The sequence below is a fragment of the Salmo salar genome, chromosome 14 (assembly GCF_965601325.2).
Source record: "Salmo salar chromosome 14, fSalSal1, whole genome shotgun sequence".
In the NCBI taxonomy this organism is placed as follows: Eukaryota; Metazoa; Chordata; class Actinopteri; order Salmoniformes; family Salmonidae; genus Salmo; species Salmo salar.
Genome location: NC_138304.1, coordinates 83,940,980 through 83,960,702, shown reverse-complemented (window position 1 = coordinate 83,960,702; position 19,723 = coordinate 83,940,980). Strand labels below are relative to the sequence as shown.

Below are 19,723 nucleotides of genomic sequence, written 5' to 3'. Positions count from 1 at the left end.
AGGTCTAAAATCAGTCCCAGATTAGAAGGGACCATGAACAAAACGCAGTGGAACTGGCTTTGAGGTCCAGAGTTTAGTTTGAGAAACCTATATAGCGCACTACCTTTGGCTAGAGACCTAGTAGTGTGTTCTATAGTCATAGGTGTCATTTCAGACTTGGCTCACTGTGCCTCTGACTTATCAGCAGAATTAAATAATACACATTATTAATGTGTTACGTGAGGTCTGACTGAGAATAGTTGACTGGTCCCAGATCTGTTGGTTCAACTCCTTTGACTATCATAGAGATACAGATTTGAGCCCAGATTACTGAGAGAACTGAGGTTATCCTCTTCCATAGACTGAGGATTATTAGTTCAGACATCTACTGTTCAAGTGGTTTGGAGGAGTGTGGAGTGGCTTCGTAACATTTTACATTAACACAATGAGAAGTTGAATGTTAAATGCATTAATAAAGTGCATAATGGTTTGGTACTGAAACATTATGGTACTTAATTGTTTTTAATGTCTAAAAAAACACTATTTTTGTCAGTAGACACATTTTCCCCCTCCATTGCCCATCTGGCATATACTCCCAACACAATGGTGAGCGAACACAGAAATACATGACATCTACAGTGGGGTCTTCATCGGTAGACCGGTGGTGGAGAGAAAAACAGTGATCCATCTACGGCTGGGGTGGCCAACTCTCCTCCCGGAGAGCTACTGGGTGCAAACGCGTATCCCTGCTCGAACATACCTTCTTCAACTGACCAGCCGTGTTAGAGAAGGGCTGGAGCACAAGCCTAAACAACCAGTAGTTCTGCCAGATTTCTGATGTAAGACTAGCTTCCAAGGACCTTCTCCAGGGCCGGCTCAGGTGAGGTAGAGCAAGGGGGGTTACTCTGGGGGTATTGGGGCATTAGACACCTTGGGCTGCGCCCCCCTCAGAGTGGTGGTGTTACCTCCACAGTCTACATACTGGTACATCTCCTGAGTGACCTGCTCCATGTGGCCAAAGTACATCGTCGTCACCGTCACCCTGGAAACAACAAGAGGATTTCATTTAATTCAAATGGCTTTTTTTGTACCCTTTAGGACAATAACAATCAAGGATGTGATCACATCCAGTCAACATAGAAAAATACAAAAGAGCATATTGGTTGGATATGGGATTAGGTCAATTTCCATTCTGTATGAATAGAGGACGGTATCAGAAAAGTTCCTTATTAATAAGGGGAGGTCATTAACACACAGAACAAGGTTGACTAACTGTTCTGAGTACATTCATACGTATTACATGGGAGCCAGGCTTCGTGGTCCTGTGAGAATGATAAAAGGGAGGTACTTACTGCATCATGACAACGATGTTGTGCACCTTTATGGTCTGCAGGCTGCAGTAATCACTAGGACACAGAGGAACAGACACTTCAGTCAGTTTCATGTGATGAGCAAAAAGTTACATTTGTCTCTTACTCTGTCGAACCGTCTGGTTTCATTGGGTTTCAGAAAGGGACTTGAATGGAGCCTATGGCAAGAGCGGGAAAAGGTCCCGCTGGATTTTCATTGGCTGATCTCTCAGTCCATCACCATCTAGCGCAACCCTTGAACCTCCCCTCCATGTTGTGGATTTTAAAGCAGGAGCAGCACAAGTGATAGGCTAAACAATGAATGAAGGGAGTTGGGGAAATCAGAAAGTATGCATCTAAGAATTTGTTTTCACATATAAACTTTATATGCCCAAATTAATCTAATCCAGCTATGGCAGGCTGTCCCTCTCCCGCCTCAATTACAACATGCCCCTTTCAAATCTGACTTTGTTCCACACTGTTTCCAGGCTCTATATGAACCTGGGAACAAGGTTAAGCAAGAACTAAAAGCAGACTGCAATCTGTACTCCCATAGGATTTATTGAAACAAAGTCTCGACCATTAGGTCTTTATCAGGTTCAGTGTTCTCAAAAAGCTATGTGCTGTGCTGGGCTGGGGTGTGCTGGGCTGGGGTGTGCTGTACTTACTACATGTAGCTCATCTCATCTGCTAGAATGGTGGGAACCATGTAGTCAACCTAGGAACAACACACAGGCTTATGATCAAAAAGGTGACTAGGAGAAAGTACTTGAAGTGCCAAAATACATAATGTGACAAGTTGAGCAACTTAGGACCAGGAATAGGGGTCTGAGTCTACTAAAAACAGCTATGGCTTGTTGGCTCTTGAATTTAGTGAAACTAGACTTTCTGCTGCACGTCCAATAATGATGACAGATGTTACCACAATTTTTACATTGTTGCTAGCGCGCTGTTAACACCCCGTTACCATGCTATTACAGAGTTGTGTACCTGCTCCATGCCCAGAGGACTGATAGCAGTGATGTTATTGATGCGGGACTTCCCGATCACTGTCTTGGAGAACTGGACCTGGGCTGTGACGTTGGACACCTCTACACTGTAGTAGTTGTTATTGGTGATGTTCAGAGTGTTCTGGAAGGAAGAAGAATACTTTGTCATTTTATGATCACAGAAACGTGTATTTTTCGCTTTTAACTTTACCCTCAGAGAAACACACACACTGAGCAGTTTGAAGCCAGAGTTAGCCAGTGCGGCAAACCCGGAACAGTTTAGGAGTTAATACAAAATTACAGCGGATGGCAGGATACCTAGAATCCCGCAACATTTGTGACCAAACTCATTTGCCCAAACATGGCCAACTTTACGAGGATAGTACAGGTTGATAAGGAAAAGCAGTCTCCTCCTGTGACTGTCCACAATGTGACCCAAATCATCATGTGGTTAGACCAGATGAGAGGCTCACCGTCACGTTGAGATAGACAATCCTCTTGTCCTCGTCATAGGTGACGAAGATCGACTTGACGCCCACGTAGGAGACGTCTATGGTACGAGGGAACAGGAAGAAGACAGCCAGGCTGGACAGCAGCAGACACACAAACACCGAGGACATCACATACAGCTTTCTGTGGAGAGGCGGGAGAACAAAAGGCAGGGTCAAAAGTTAAATAGCAGTTTGATAATGGCAGGGTACAAAGAACATTAGAACAAGAAAGGAATAGCTACTTGCACAGTTGCATCTGCAAGCATTATTGTGACGTTTAGCCTAAAGTTACCAACCCAACAACGACATTCCACTTACGTTCTCCTGGGCCTGAGTCTCTGGTCACTGTATGGGATCAATGCTACAAGCTGGTTCTCTTGGCCTGCATAATGCAAGGAAACATTTACAACACTTAGGCTAATCATCGGACACAACATAACAGCAACACTAGGGATGTAACGATTCACTGATAGGCATCAGTCCCTGGTTCAATGGTTTAAGAAACGAGTGCATCGGTTCGCAGGACCCTAAACTGATCCAAATGTGGCATGAATCTTTCAGAAAATCGTTTAAAATGTTATGAATTGCCGGTTCACTAATGTTTTTTACTCATAACATTATTTCCCTATACGAAAATACCAATCTTTTGTGACCGAATTGATGCGGTCTCTCCTTCAGTAGCTATTTAAATAGGCATGTCAGTCATTAACCTCCAAGTCAGATAACTGAGTACAGAGCTCAGCTGCTTGCACCAACGAGAGGCTCTAATATCTGCGCAGCACCGTCAGCATTCAAATGATTGTAAAATGGCTTTGGCAATGTAAAATCATAGGCTTTATTAGTTGGGTGACTTTTTCAATTGCCAGGTTCACCATAAAATAGTTTTGCTTTTAACAGTCAGTGCATTTGGTCATTTTTACATGAACAGGGAGAAGTTGTAATTTCATAACAAGGACACCAATCATTTTTGTGAGCTGCACTGTAGGCCTATGGCTGGAGCGAGAGAAGAGCAGCTCTCCTCTGTAAAGTTCTAATGAAATCTGAAGCTGTGCTATATTAATTCATAGCAAGAACCTGACCGATAAATAATTTCACCAATATTACTGGCAAATAAGGCTATTTTACCAATTGATCGAAATCGGCCGATAATTCCACCGATATCCGATAAATAGGATGAGAAAGGACTTCATTTATTTTTTTACTTGATCATTAAGGTTAGGAGGCTAAAAGAAGAGGTTATTACAGGAAAACACTCTCAGCAAAACCTCAGAGCTAGCCTGGTCCCAAATATGCATGAGCTTCAGGGAAGAGAACAGAGCTGTGAAGTAGCACAGTCAAGTTATTTGGCATACAGACATGAAGGAGTGACTTCACAGCTGCAGTGTTTTCCCTATAAAACCCAGGGGTTATTAATAACTGTGCATGTTTGTGTTCATGTTGTGTCAGAATGTGTGTTTCATCATGTGGTGCTCCTAGGTGTTGGTTGCTATTGGCACCTGTGTCGCCTTGGGTGGAATTTTTTTTTTTTTTTAATCTAGAAAATAGTTTATTATCCATAAGATTGGTTTCATTAAATTGTGAAATAATCAATGACTTGTGAATATAGGTATATAATGATTCTTGGCATTATGACAGTCAAAGGGAGATGGAGTGCAAGTTCCAACAGAATCACCTATATTTCACCCTAGGCTACAAAGCCCCACGCGGTACCCATAGTTTTGGCACACAAAACAGAAAAGTACTTGGAACAAGATATTCATACACTTGTTTGAGGATATTATAGCATGTCACATCACACCCACCAGTGGAGACAGCTTGCTCTAGCAGTTGGTTTGAACCACCAACTGATATACTATAAACTTAGTTTCACCGATATCATCGTTTGATATTGGCCTTTTACTGAAATATAGCTATATCGGCCCGAAAATTACACTGATATATAGGGTGACAAAGGGAATCTCATGCTTATCAGAATACTTGCAGCCCATCTAATGATATCTCATTATTGTCACAAATTAACATCACAATGGCAATTTATGAGAACTTAGTGTGGGAAAATGTCACTTTTTCATCACTGTAAAAACAGTAGGCTATATCGGCAGATATATATTGATATTGGTATGTTTTGTCCTACCCAAAAAAATCATAGCTAGTCATAGCTAAGTTCTACACATAAATATAAACATATTACTTTCTCAAAACATTTTTGATCTGATAAAATGACAAGTTAATCAGTGGATGATGGGGATTTCAGATACAAAGTGGGGGACAAAATGCCTAAATGCTCAGTCTGCCCTACGGCTCAGCTCAGCTGCCTGCACACCATATAATTCCTTCTCTGACACACACACACACACACACACACACACACACACACACACACACACACACACACACACACACACACACACACACACACACACACACACACACACACACACACGCACACACACCTCAGACAGATCCAGCTCAAAGAGGTCCAGCTCCTGAGCTCCATCAGGATCAGATTTTAATTTTACCGAATCGATTCGTTCCACTTATCAAACCGAATCGTTTCTAAAAGTATCGTTCCTGTATTGTGTCAGAGCGAATGTATTTATCTAGATACTTATTGAGTCGTGCTTGAAAGAAGAGATTCACATCCCTATGCAATACTGTACAACATTATCCCTCAGAGGGGAAATTCACCAGGCTCCGGGGATAAAAAGCATGAACCACAAATAACACAGCTTTGATTACAGTGAGTTCACAGGCAAAGCATGAGTCATTCATATGCCAAATTCAGTCATTGGTTCCCTCAAGCTCACAGAGTGATTCAGTCACACTATCCATTATCCACAAGAGAGCACCTTTGTGGTTTTATCACACACTTCATCAACTGCAGTCTGACTATGACACTGAACAGAACAAAACTCTTACTCAGTCATTCATTCAAATGGTATAGCATCTTAAATCCTGTTTACCTCTAGGTATCCTGTCTGTACCCTAACAGCTGGGACATGTGACGCTGTCCCTGCCAGTGAACTCTACATAAGTGTGTGTGTGTTGCTCACCTCTAGGTATCCTCCCAGTGCCCTGGCAGCTGGGACATGTGACGCTGTCCCTGCCAGTGAACTCTACGTAGGGGAACTGGGACACATCCTCTCTCTTCCCATCATCCTCCTGGGTGGTGGTCAGGCTGTCCTGGGAGTCTTCGTGGCATGCCTGCTTGGGCAGGAGGGAAAGGGCTTTCCCCATGGTGATGCCTGGAGAGTCAGAGGTTACCGGTTGGCATTTGTTTGTCATGTTTGATAGACACACACACACACACACACAGCAAAGAAAAAGAAACGTCCTCTCACTGTCAACTGCTGTTATTTTCAGAAAACTTAAAATGTAAACATTTCTATGAACATAACAAGATTCAACAACAGACAAACTGAACAAGTTCCACAGACATGTGACCAACAGAAATTGAATAATGTGTCCCTGAACAAAGGGGGGGGGAATCTAAAGTAACATTCAGTATCTGGTGTGGCCACCAGCTGCATTAAGTACTGCAGTGCATCTCCTCCTCATGGACTGCACCAGATTTGCCAGTTCTTGCTGTGAGATGTTACCCCACTCTTCCACCAAGGCACCTGCAAGTTCCCGGACAATTCTGGGGGGGGGGGGGGAATGGCCCTAGCCCTCACCCTCCGATCCAACAGGTCCCAGATGTGCTCAATGAGATTGAGATCCAGGCTCGTCGCTGGCCATGGCAGAACCCTGACATTCCTGACTTGCAGGAAACACGCACAGAACGAGCAGTATGGCTGGTGGCATTATCCTGACATGACCCTCCAGCATGACATCACATAAGGGAGGATGTCGTCTTCCCTGTAACGCACAGCGTTGAGATGGCCTGCAATGACAACAAGCCCAGTCCAATGATGCTGTGACACACCGCCACAGACGATGACGGACCCTCCACTTCGATCCCGCTCCAGAGTACAGGCCTCGGTGTAACGCTCATTCCTTCTACGATAAACGTGAATCTGACCATCACCCCTGGTGAGACAAAACCGCGACTCGTTAGTGAAGTGCACTTTTTGCTAGTCCTGTCTGATCCAGCGACGGTTGGTTTGTGCCAGTGATGTCTAGTGAGGACCTGCCTTACAACAGGCCTACAAGCCCTCAGTCCAGCCTCTCTCAACCTATTGCGGACAGTCTGAGCACTGATGGAGGGATTGTGCGTTCCTGGTGTAACTCAGGCAGTTGTTGCCATCCTGTACCTGTCCCACAGGTGTGATGTTCAGCTGTACCGATCCTGTGCAGGTGTTGTTACACGTGGTCTGCCACTGCAAGGACACTCAACTGTCCGTCCTGTCTCACTGTAGCTCTGTCTTAGGCGTCTCATGGTATGGACATTGCAATTTATTGCCCTGGCCACATCTGCAGTCCTCATGCCTCCTTGCAGCATGCCTAAGGCACGTTCACGCAGATGAGCAGGGACCCTGGGTATCTTTCTTTTGGTGTTTTTCAGAGTCAGTAGAAAGGCCTCTTTAGTGTCCTAAGGTTTCATAACTGTGACCTTAATTGCCTACCATCTGTAAGCTATTAGTGTCTTAATGACCGTTCCACAGGTGCATGTTCATTAATTGTTTATGGTTCATTGAACAAGCATGGGAAACAGTGTTTAAACCCTCTACAATGAAGATCTGTGAAGTTTTTGGATTTTTACGAATTATCTTTGAAAGACAGGGTCCTGAAAAGGGCCCGTTTCTTTTTTTGCTGAGTTTATATACACACATACAGTTGAAGTCGGAAGGTTACATACACCTTAGCCAAATACATTTAAACTCAGTTCCACAATTCCTGACATTTAATCCAAGTACAAATTCCCTGTTTTAGGTCAGTTAGGTCACCACAAATTCCCTGTTTTAGGTCACCACTTTATTTTAAGAATGTGAAATGCCAGAATAATAGTAGAGAGTGATTTATTTCCTTGATTTATTTCTGTCATCACATTCCCACTGGGTCAGAAGTTTACATACTAATTGAGTGTATTTGGTAGCATTGCCTTAAATTGTTTATCTTGGGTCAAACATTTTGGGTAGCCTTCCACAAGCTTCCCACAATAAGCTGGGTGAATTTTGGCCCATTCCACCTGACAGAGCTGGTGTGACTCAGTCAGGCACACGCTTTTTCAGTTCTGCTCACACATTTTCTACAGGATTGAGGTCAGGGCTTTGTGATGGTAACTCCAATACCTTGACTTTATTGTCCTTATGCCATTTTGCCACAACTTTGCTTGCAAGTATGCTTGGGGTCATTGTGCATTTGGAAGACCCATTTGCGACCAAGTTTTAACTTCCTGGCTGATGTCTTGAGATGTTGCTTCAATATATCCACATAATTTTCCTTCCTGATGCCATCCATTTTGTGACATGCCTCCTGCAGCAAAGCACCCCCACAACATGATGCTGCCACCCCCGTCCTTCAGGTTGGGATGGTGTTCTTCGGCTTGCAAGCCTCCCCCTTTTTACTCCAAACATAACGATGGTCATTATAGACAAACAGTTCTATTTTTGTTATCAGACCAGAGGACATTTCTCCAAAAAGTACAATCTTTTTCCCCAGTCTGGCTTTTTTATGGATGTTTGGAGTAGTGGCTTCTTCTTTGCTGAGCGTTTTACTGCGTGCATATATATATATATATATATATATATATATATATATGCACACACACTTTTGTACCCGTTTCCTCCAGCATCTTCACAAGGTCCTTTGCTGTTGTTCTGGGATTGATTTGCAATTTTCGCACCAAAGTACATTCATCTCTAGGAGACAGAACGAGTCTCCTTCCTGAGCGGTATGACGGCTGCGTGGTCCCAAGGTGTTTATACTAGTGTACTATTGTTTGTACAGATGAACGTGGTATCTTCAGGCGTTTGGAAATTGCTCCCAAGGATGAACCAGACTTGTGGAGGTGTACAATTTTTTTCCTGAGGTCTTGGATGATTTCTTTTGATTTTCCCATGATCTCAAGCAAAAGGCACTGAGTTTGAAGGTAGGCCTTGAAATACATCAACAGGTACACCTCCAACTGACTCAAATTATGTCAATTGGCCTCTCAGAAGCTCCTAAAGCCATGACATCCTTTTATGGAATTTTCTAAGCTGTTTAAAGGCAGTCAACTTAGTGTATGTAAACTTCTGACCCCCTGGAATTGTGATGCAGTGAATAATAAGTGAAATAAGCTGTCTGTAAACAATTATTGGAACAATTACTTGTGCCATGCAAAAAGTAGATGTCCTAACCGACTTGCCAAAACTATAGTTTTTAACAAGAAATTTGTGGAGTGGTTGAAAAAAAAGAGTTTTAATGACTACAACCTAAGTGTATGTAAACTTCCAACTTCAACTGTATATACACATTCCGAAATGCCACGATAATAACAGCATTTTAAATCATGAACTTTACCTTTGTTTCTTCAAGAGTACCTTGTTGGGAAAAGTCCCACAATAAATGTTTTCAAAAATGTTGGTTAACTAAGTGACGGCCTTCATCCTATATGTTGTCTTACTGGATGCCTATTAGAACAGGGCTAGATAAATAAGCCTCTACTGTACACTCAGCAGTAGCTCTCCAGGAGGGTTGGCCAACAAATGCTGTGCTCGTAGCTATCAATAGGGATTTGACAAACTAAGACAGAAATATATGTTAGGTAGCCATCTAGACATTGATTGGGTAACATTGGCAGGCTGGCTTCTTCAAGTCAACAAGAAATTGCCAAATAACAAGGTCTATAGCTAGCTACAGGTTCTATAACTAGGTACGCTAGCTAACATGATAACGGGCTTTGGCTAACAAACGGGCAAGTTAACCTTTGTTTAATTCACTGCTCCACTCCTCGTGCCAATTATGCTAACTAGCTAGTTAACTAATTAAAATCACTCATCAGTGAGCAAGAAAGTCAGTTGACTGTCGACTGGTTTGTAAACTAAGTTAGCTAATAAATAAACGAATCATAACATAAGCTGGCTAACTAGCCAGCAAAAAATGGAAGCAAAAGGTTAACGTTAGGAGGCTAGCTAACGATAGCAGCTGTTAGCGGGTGGGTATAATTTGTGGAACGTTCCAATAGGAATCTGTTCCAAAAACTTGGTAAAGTACAAGGTTGCCAACAAACAACGCATATAAAGTAGCATGCTCAATTCGCCCACCCCCTAGCCGGTATCTTATTCTGCCGCTATATAACCTTGTTATTTACTTAGTTTTTGGAACAGATTTCTGTCGGAGCGTTCCAAAGCATACCCACCCGCTGCTAGCTAGCATCAGCAAAGCAGGTCAAGCTTGTTTGCTATATGCGCTGGAATAAAATGTATTTAACAGCATACTAACTATTTATTCTACGGTGAAATTAATATTGTACGTCTTACCAGAAAACGAGTGTTTTTCCTAGCTATTGTTTCAGGTCATGCAGTTCTTGTTGTCAACCAACCTGACATGCGCAGTACGTTTCGGATGATGACGTCAGAAAATAAATACACGTTTTAGTCACCTCGGACAACGGGATATAGCTAGAAGGGATCCAGTTTTTGTCAAGGTAATGCGTTTTAGCCCTAACCAGCTACGAAAAGTCAAATCTTACGTTATTTGACAAAAGCTGGATCCCTTCTAGCCATGACCCGGTCAACGCCTACAACAAACAAAAATCCACAACTTCGCGTGCGATGCTGCAAAGTATTTTTTTTTTTAACCGCGACTAAATTGACATGTCGATTGGTCCTCGCACTAAATTGAAAAACATATCAAGTAGAAAGTACTTCTACATGTCCTTGTTATGTTTTGAGGTAATAATGTTAAAAAGCAGTACTATGCTATTTCAGGCATTCCTATGACTAATACATGTCCTCCAAAATCAGCAAATTATCTTCAAATGTCGCTACAATTGTAGACCTACTGATTTGAAATGTTCATATTCATAACCAGGCAAAACGTCAGTATAGAGACTAACTGGAGTTGCAATTCAAAGGCTCAGACACCAGACATATATGGCAGGGTCTACAGACAATCACGGACTACAAAGGGAATACCAGCCACTTCTCGGACACTGACGTCTTGCTTGTTAACCCTTGCAAGGCTGTTGGCTCTGACGGCTGGCTGGAGTGGTTACGGACATATTCACTCTCCCTATCCCATTCCATTGTCCCCACATGCTTCAAGATGTCCACCATTGTTCCTGTACCCAAGAAAGCAAAGGTAACTGAACTACATGACTATCACCCTGTAGCACTCACTTCTGTCATCATGAAGTGCTTTGAAAGACTAGTCAAGGATCATATCACCTCCACCTTACCTGCCACCCTAGACCCACTTCAATATGCTTACCTCCCCAATAGATCCACAGACTATGCAATCTCCATCGCACTGCACATTGCCCTAGCTCATCTGGACAAGTTGAATACCTATGTAAGAATGCTGTTCATTGACTATAGCACAGCATTCAACACCATAGTACCCTCCAAGCTCATCATTATGCTTGAGGCCCTGGGTCTGAACCCCGCTCTGTGCAACTCGGTCCAGGACTTCCTGACGGGCCGCCCCAGGTGGTGAAGGTGAAGGTAAGAACAAAGGTAAGAACAAACACCTCCACTTTGCTGATCCTCAACACTGGGGCCCCACAAGGATGCGTGCTCAGCCCCCTCCTGTACTCCCTGTTCACCCATGACTGCATGGCCACGCACACCTCCAACTCAATCATCAAGTTTGCAGAAGACACAACAGTAGTAGGCCTGATAACCAACAATGTTGAGACAGCCTACAAGGAGGAGCTGGGGGCCCTGGGAGTGTGGTGCCAGGAAAATAACCTCACCCAATGTCAACAAAACAAAGGAGCTGATCTTGGACATCAGGAAACAGCAGAGGGAGCACCCCTCTTCTACATTGATGGGACCGCAGTGGAGAAGGTGGAAAGCTTCAAGTTCCTCTGCGTACACATCACTGACAAACTGAAATGGCCCACCCACACAGACAGTGTGGTGAAGAAGGTGCAACAGCGCCTCTTCAACCTCAGGAGGCTGAAGTTATTTTTCTTGGCGCCTAAAGCCCTCAAACTTTTACCGATGCACAATTGAGAGCATTCTGTCGGGCTGTATCACCGGCTGGTACTGCAACTGCACCCCCGCAACCGCAGGGCTCTCCAGAGGGTGGTGCGGTTTGCTCAATGCATCACCGGGGGCAAACTACCTGCCCTCCAGGACACCTATAGCACCCGATGTCACAGGAAGGCTAAAAAGATCATCAAGGACAACAACTGCCCGAGCCACTGTCTGTTCACCCCGCTATCATCCAGATGTTGAGGTCAGTACAGGTGCATCAAAGCTGGGCCGAGAGACTGAAAAACAGCTTCTCTTTCAAGGCCAGAAGACTGTTAAATAGCCATCACTAGCACATTAGCGGCTGCTGCAGTGCCTTGCAAAAGTATTCATCCCCCTTGCAGTTATACCTATTTTCTTGCAGTACGACCTGTAATATAAATACATTTTTATTTGGATTTCATGTAATGGACGTACAGACAATAGTCCAAATTGGTGAAGTGAAATGAAAAAAATGACTTAATTACTTTAAAAAATAAAAACTTAAAACTGGTGCGTGCATATGTATTCACCCCCTTTGCTATGAAGCCCCTAAATAAGGTCTGGTGCAACCAATTACCTTCAGAAGTCACATAATTAGTTAAATAAAGTCCACCTGTGTGCAATCTAAGTGTCACATGATCTCAGTATATATACACCTGTTCTGAAAGGCCCAGAGTCTGCAACACTACTAAGCAAGGGGCACCACCAAGCAAGTGGCACCATGAAGACCAAGGAGCTCTCCAAACAGTTCAGAGACAAAGTTGTGGAGAAGTATAAATCAGGGTTGGGTTATAAAAAATAACCCACCAAAACTCACAGACCAGGCAAGGAGGGCATTAATCAGAGAGGCAACAAAGAGACCAAAGATAACCCTGAAGGAGCTGCAAAGCTCCACAGCCGAGATTGGAGTATCTGTCCACTTTAAGCAATACACTCCACGGAGCTGGGCTTTACGGAAGAGTGTCCAGAAAAAAGCCGTTGCTTAAAGAAAAAAAAATAAGCAAACACGTTTGGTGTTTGCCAAAAAGCATGTGGGAGACTCCCAAAACATATGGAAGTACGTACTCTGGTCAGATGAGACTAAAATTGAGCTTTTTGGCCATCAAGGAAAACACTATGTCTGGCACAAAATCCAACACCTCTCATCACCCCGAGAACCCCATCCCCACAGTGAAGCATGGTGGTGGCAACATCATGCTGTGGGGATGTTTTTTATCGGCAGGGACTGGTCAGAATTGAAGGAATGATGGATGGCGCTAAATACGAGGATATTCTTGAGGGAAACCTGTTTCAGTCTTCCAGAGATTTGAGACTGGGACAGAGGTTCACCTTCCAGCAGGACAATCACCCTAAGCATACTGCTAAAGCAAGACTCGAGTGGTTTAAGGGGAAACATGTAAATGTCTTGGAATGGCCTAAGACCTCAATCCAATTGAGTATCTGTGGTATGACTTAAAGATTGCTGTACACCAGTGGAACCCATCCAACTTGAAGGAGCTGGAGCAGTTTTTCCTTGAAGAATGGGCAAAAATCCCAGTGGCTAGATGTGCCAAGCTTATAGAGACATACCCCAGAGACTTGCAGCTGTAATTGCTGCAAAAGGTGGCTCTACAAAGTACTGACTTTGAGGGGGTGAATAGTTATGCACGCTCAAGTTCCGTTTTTTTGTCTTATTTCTTGTTTGTTTCTCAATGAAAAAATATTTTGCATCTTCAAAGTGCAAAGATGTTGTGTTAATCTTATGATACAAACCCCCAAAAATCTATTTTAATTCCAGGTTGTAAGGCAACAAAATAGTAAAAATGCGAACGGGGGTGAATACTTTTGCAAGCCACTATATATACATAGACTTGGAATCACTGGCCACTTTAATAATAGAACACTAGTCACTTTAATATCTATTCTACCACGCCCAGAAATCTGCTCCTTTTATTCTTTGTCCCCCAACGCTCTAGGCGACCAGTTTTGATAGACTTTAGCCGTACCCTCATCCTACTCCTCCTCTGTTCCTCGGGTGATGTGGAGGTAAACCCAGGCCCTGCGTGTCCCCAGGCACTCTCATTTGTTGACTTCTGTGATCGAAAAAGCCTTGGTTTCATGCATGTCAACATCAGAAGCCTCGTCCCTAAGTTTGTTTTACTCACTGCTTTAGCACACTCCGCCAACCCTGATGTCCTTGCCGTGTCTGAATCCTGGCTTAGGAAGGCCACCAAAAATTTGGAGATTTCCATAACCAACTACAACTTTTTCCGTCAAGATAGAACTGCCAAAGGGGGAGGAGTTGCAATCTACTGCAGAGATAGCCTGCAAAGTTCTGTCATACTTTCCAGGTCTATACCCAAACAGTTCGAACTTCTAATTTTAAAAATTAGTCTCTCCAGAAATAAGTCTCTCACTGTTGCTGCCTGCTATCGACCCCCCTCCGCTCCCAGCTGTGCCCTGGACACCATTTGTGAATTGATCGCCCCCCATCTAGCCTCAGAGTTCGTTCTGTTAGGTGACCTAAACTGGGATATGCTTAACACCCCGGCAGTCCTACAATCTAAGCTAGATGCCCTCAATCTCACACAAATCATCAAGGAACCCACCAGGTACAACCCTAAATCCGTAAACATGGGCACCCTCATAGACATTATCCTGACCAACTTGCCCTCCAAATATACCTCCGCTGTTTTCAATCAGGATCTCAGCGATCACTGCCTCATTGCCTGTATCCACTATGGGTCTGCGGTCAAACGACCACCCCTCATCACTGTCAAACGCTCCCTAAAACACTTCTGCGAGCAGGCCTTTCTAATCGACCTGGAAGGATAATGACCTCATCCCGTCAGTCGAGGATGCCTGGTCATCATTTAAAAGTAATTTCCTCACCATCTTAGATAAGCATGCCCCGTTCAAAAAATGCAGAACTAAGAACAGATATAGCCCTTGGTTCACTCCAGACCTGACTGCCCTTGACCAGCACAAAAACATCCTGTGGCGGACTGCAATAGCATCGAAAGTCCCCGTGATATGCAACTGTTCAGGGAATTCAGGAACCAATACATGCAGTCAGTCAGGAAAGCAAAGGCTAGCTTTTTCAAGCAAAAATTTGCATCCTGTAGCTCTAACTCCAAAAAGTTCTGGGACACTGTAAAGTCCATGGAGAACAAGAGCACCTCCTCCCAGCTGCCCACTGCACTGAGGCTAGGTAACACGGTCACCACCGATAAATCCCTGATAATCGAAAATTTCAATAAGCATTTCTCAACGGCTGGCCATGCCTTCCTCCTGGCTACTCCAACCCCGGCCAACAGCCCCCCCCCCCCCCCCCCCCCGCAGCTACTCGCCCAAGCCTCCCCAGCTTCTCCTTCACCCAAATCCAGATAGCAGATGTTCTGAAAGAGCTCCAAAACCTGGACCCGTAAAAATCAGCTGGGCTAGACAATCTGGACCCTCTCTTTCTAAAATTATCCGCTGCCATTGTTGCAACCCCTATTACAAGTCTGTTCAACCTCTCTTTCGTATCGTCCGAGATCCCTAAAGATTGGAAAGCTGCCACGGTCATCCCCTTCTTCAAAGGGGGTGACACCCTAGACCCTAACTGTTACAGACCTATTTCCATCCTGCCCTGCCTATCTAAAGTCTTCGAAAGCCAAGTTAATAAACAGATCACTGACCATTTCGAATCCCACCGTACCTTCTCCGCTGTGCAATCCGGTTTCTGAGCCGGTCACGGGTGCACCTCAGCCACGCTCAAGGTACGAAACGATATCATAACCGCCATCGATAAAAGACAGTACTGTGCAGCCGTCTTCATCGACCTGGCCAAGGCTTTCGACTCTGTCAATCACCGTATTCTTATCGGCAGACTCAATAGCCTTGGTTTTTCTAATGACTGCCTCGCCTGGTTCACCAACTACTTTGCAGACAGAGTTCAGTGTGTCAAATCGGAGGGCATGTTGTCCGGACCTCTGGCAGTCTCTATGGGGGTACCACAGGGTTCAATTCTCGGGCCGACTCTTTTCTCTGTACATATCAATGATGTCGCTCTTGATGCGGGCGATTCCCTGATCCACCTTTACGCAGACGACACCATTCTGTATACTTCTGGCCCTTCCTTGGACGCTGTGCTAACAAACTTCCAAACGAGCTTCAATGCCATACAACACTCCTTCCGTGGCCTCCATCTGCTCTTAAACGCTAGTAAAACCAAATGCATGCTTTTCAACCGTTCGCTGCCCACACCTGCCCGCCCGACTAGCATCACCACCCTGGACGGTTCCGACCTAGAATATGTTGACAACTATAAATACCTAGGTGTCTGGTTAGACTGTAAACTCTCCTTCCAGACTCATATTAAATATCTCCAATCCAAAATCAAATTTAGAATCGGCTTTCTATTTCGCAACAAAGCCTCCTTCACTCACGCCGCCAAACTTACCGTAGTAAAACTGACTATCTTACCAATCCTCGACTTCGGCGATGTCATCTACAAAATAGGTTCCATTACTTTACTCAGCAAACTGGATGCAGTCTATCACAGTGCCATCCGTTTTGTTACCAAATCACCTTATACCACCCACCACTGCGACCTGTATGCTCTAGTCGGCTGGCCCTCGCTACATATTCATCGCCAGACCCACTGGCTCCAGGTCATCTATAAGTCTATGCTAGGTAAAGCTCCGCCTTATCTCAGTTCACTGGTCACGATAACAACACCCACCCGTAGCACACGTTCCAGCAGGTATATCTCACTGTTCATCCCCAAAGCCAACACCTCATTTGGCCGCCTTTCCTTCCAGTTCTCTGCTGCCAGTGACTGGAACGAATTGCAAAAATCGCTGAAGTTGGAGACTTTTATTTCCCTCACCAACTTTAAACATCAGCTACCTGAGCTGCTAACCGATCGCTGCAGCTGTACATAGTCCATCTGTAAATTGCCCACCCAATCTACCTACCTCATCCCCATTCTGTTTTTATTTTATTTACTTTTCTGCTCTTTTGCACACCAGTATTTCTACTTGCACATCATCATATGCTCATTTATCACTCCAGTGTTAATCTGCTAAATTGTAATTATTCGCGCCTATGGCCTATTTATTGCCTACCTCCTCACGCCTTTTGCACACACTGTATATAGACTTTATTTTTTTTCTACTGTGTCATTGACTTGCTTGTGTTATTGGCTTGTTTATTGTTTACTCCATGTGTAACTCTGTGTTGTTGTCTGTGTCACACTGCTTCGCTTTATCTTGGCCAGGTCGCAGTTGTAAATGAGAACTTGTTCTCAACTAGCCTACCTGGTTAAATAAAGGTGAAATAAATTAAAATATTTAAAAAAAAAAATTATAATAATAATGTTTAAATGTTTTACATTACTCATCTCATATGTATATACTGTATTTTATCATATCCTACTGTATCTTAGTCTGTGCCGCTCTGACATTGCTCGCCCAAATATTTATATATTCTTAATTCCATTCCTTTACTTTATATTTATGTGAATTTATATGTATTTGTTTATATTTTATATTTACCAAAATAAATGATCTAATGACTCTGCCTCCTCGCAGAAGAATCTGCAGAGCTGGGAAGATTGCATCCACCATATATATATAACATTCTACTGGTTGCAAGAATTTTGTATAATCATTTAAATTGAAAAATTCTAAGCTTTGAATCCGGCGCCGTTTTGCGTGTCAATTCATAAACCATGTGCCATGGAATCGGTACATAGAACATCTCTTCCCAACTATTTGGCTATTTATATACCACAGCTGTACATTTTTTGGTCCTTAAACGAAACTGGTATATATTTTTATTTATCACAATTTTCTTTAACCAATTTGGGATTTTAATGCAGGGCCAACAGACAAGTTCCTTTCTTTTTCCCCCTCCACTTTTGTCGTAATGCTGTAATTAGTTGGTTGTAATTTTGGGTAGAGCAGATATTTCCATATGTCTGTGTTAGCTGCATGTGTAATATGACGCCACCAGTCCTATTTAATATTTAATTTACAAGAATTATACCTCTCTTAAAAATGTTATCACATTTTTTTTTTTTATAAATTAGTATGTTTGAGTTTAACGACAATATTTGTTGTATTATTTGTTCTGTCTTTTCAGGTGGATTAAACTGAAATTGCAACCAACTTTCTATGGCTTGTTAAAAAAATTACGATATTTTGGAGATTATTTTGTTTTCAAATAACCAAAAGTGAGCGGTTGTAATCTGAATAAAGCAAAAAAGGCCATTCTTGAACATGTGGTGAGACATTCTTACTGATTTACTAGAACACCATTTCAGATTTAAGTATAACTGATGCATTTAGAGAGGTCTAATGCTTTAATATTTAATCATTTCTGCCCATCCGAATTCAGATTCATTATTTAAATAGGCCCTTTTAATTTTGTCTGGCTTGCCGTTCCAAATGAAATGGAATATGTTTTTGCCCATATAATTTAAAAAGCAGGTCGCTAGGTGTAGGCAAAACCATAAGAAAATAGGTAAACTGGGATATGACTAAAGAGTTAATCAGGATGATTTTTCCACAAATAGTCAGGTATTTTTCTTTCCATGGTAGCAAGATCTTATCTATTTTTGCTAATTCTATAACAATGCATTGGAGCGAGATCATTTCTTTCTTTCGGGAGATGTCTTCATCCCCGTCAGATTTTTTGGTTTTAAACTACATGGTAATGTAAAAGTTGTATTATTTAGTGATCCAATACGTAATATAGTACATTTATCATAATTAGGTTTTAGTCCAGAGGTTAGAAAAAGCATCTAGATCCTCTATGAGGCTGTGGAGGGATTATAATTGTGGATTTAGATACTACTGCACTGTTAGAGCTAGAAACACAAGCATTTCGCTACACCCGCAATAACATCTGCTAAACACTTGTATGTGACAAATAACATTTGATTTGATTCTTGCAAACAAAATCTTTATTAATTCTTGAGCTGCAGTTCTGGTTCTATCCACATGGCGGCAGTAGCATTTAGTGTTTCAAATCCACCCACTGCCTAATGTGCTAATTTATTGTGATCCGTGTTTTGATTGTGTAACAATAATCTTATAGGCCTATATCTTCTGAAAACATGTGGCTTTTAATTCCTGTTATGTCAATGTTCACCAGGCCTCATTCCTTTGTTATCGCTTGATATCACCCAGATAGTACAGCACTGATTACCATAAAGCCTGCCACACCCTAATAAAGAGCATATCTTTCCCCCATACATCAAATCAAGTTGAATGTTGCTGCAGTGTTATAGTCAAATGAGAAAATCAATGTTTATTCTTGACTTAATAATATACAAAATAGGATAATCTATATTCAAACTAGTAACAGTGTCTGTATTCCTCATAGGAGTGAAATGTACAAAGCAGTTGGGCTTAACTAAAACACACAGAGGAGAAGTGGGGTGGGGGCAGCAGACTGCTATGGTGCAGTGCAATATACACACCAAATTTAATCAGTTGACATGCAATTATGCACCAGTAAGAGGTTTTAATGGCCACGCTTATAACAGTGTGTGTTGGAGCACAATATTACAATTTCCCCATCTCTGTTTGCATTGCTGTCTCCGCCCTCATTTGTCCCACTCCCACCACCGATAGATGGGTCTTTGTAGTGTGTGTGTGTGTGTGCGTGCGTGCGTACGTGCTGAGCTGGGTTCAGTGGCAGAGCTACTAAACACTCATCATTAAGTTCTCTCTCTTTTCCTCCGCATTAGGAGCAGTAGTGTAATGAGTCTCTGGTTAGTCTGTCATGTTGCGGTTTTTATTTCATGTTTATCCCTGTCCTTGTTTACTCTCTTTACATAA

General features: G+C 42.9%; 1 protein-coding gene across 2 annotated transcripts; it reads right to left on the bottom strand.

The window, feature by feature from the left end:
• Positions 1-482: 482 nt before the first annotated feature.
• On the bottom strand, positions 483-10,307 carry LOC106570314 (transmembrane protein 106B). 2 transcript variants are annotated; one of them, XM_014142503.3, is made up of 8 exons: positions 10,212-10,307; positions 5,862-6,053; positions 3,127-3,190; positions 2,791-2,950; positions 2,319-2,459; positions 1,997-2,046; positions 1,332-1,385; positions 483-1,021 (listed from the first exon to the last, which is right to left on the bottom strand). In XM_014142503.3, exons 2-8 carry the CDS (start codon positions 6,043-6,045, stop codon positions 880-882), a joined length of 795 nt encoding a protein of 264 aa, XP_013997978.1. In that variant the 5' UTR covers positions 6,046-6,053; positions 10,212-10,307; the 3' UTR covers positions 483-879. The 2 variants fall into 2 exon arrangements, with proteins under 2 accessions (XP_013997978.1, XP_013997977.1); XM_014142502.3 differs by having other exon boundaries at positions 10,274-10,301.
• Positions 10,308-19,723: the final 9,416 nt, after the last annotated feature.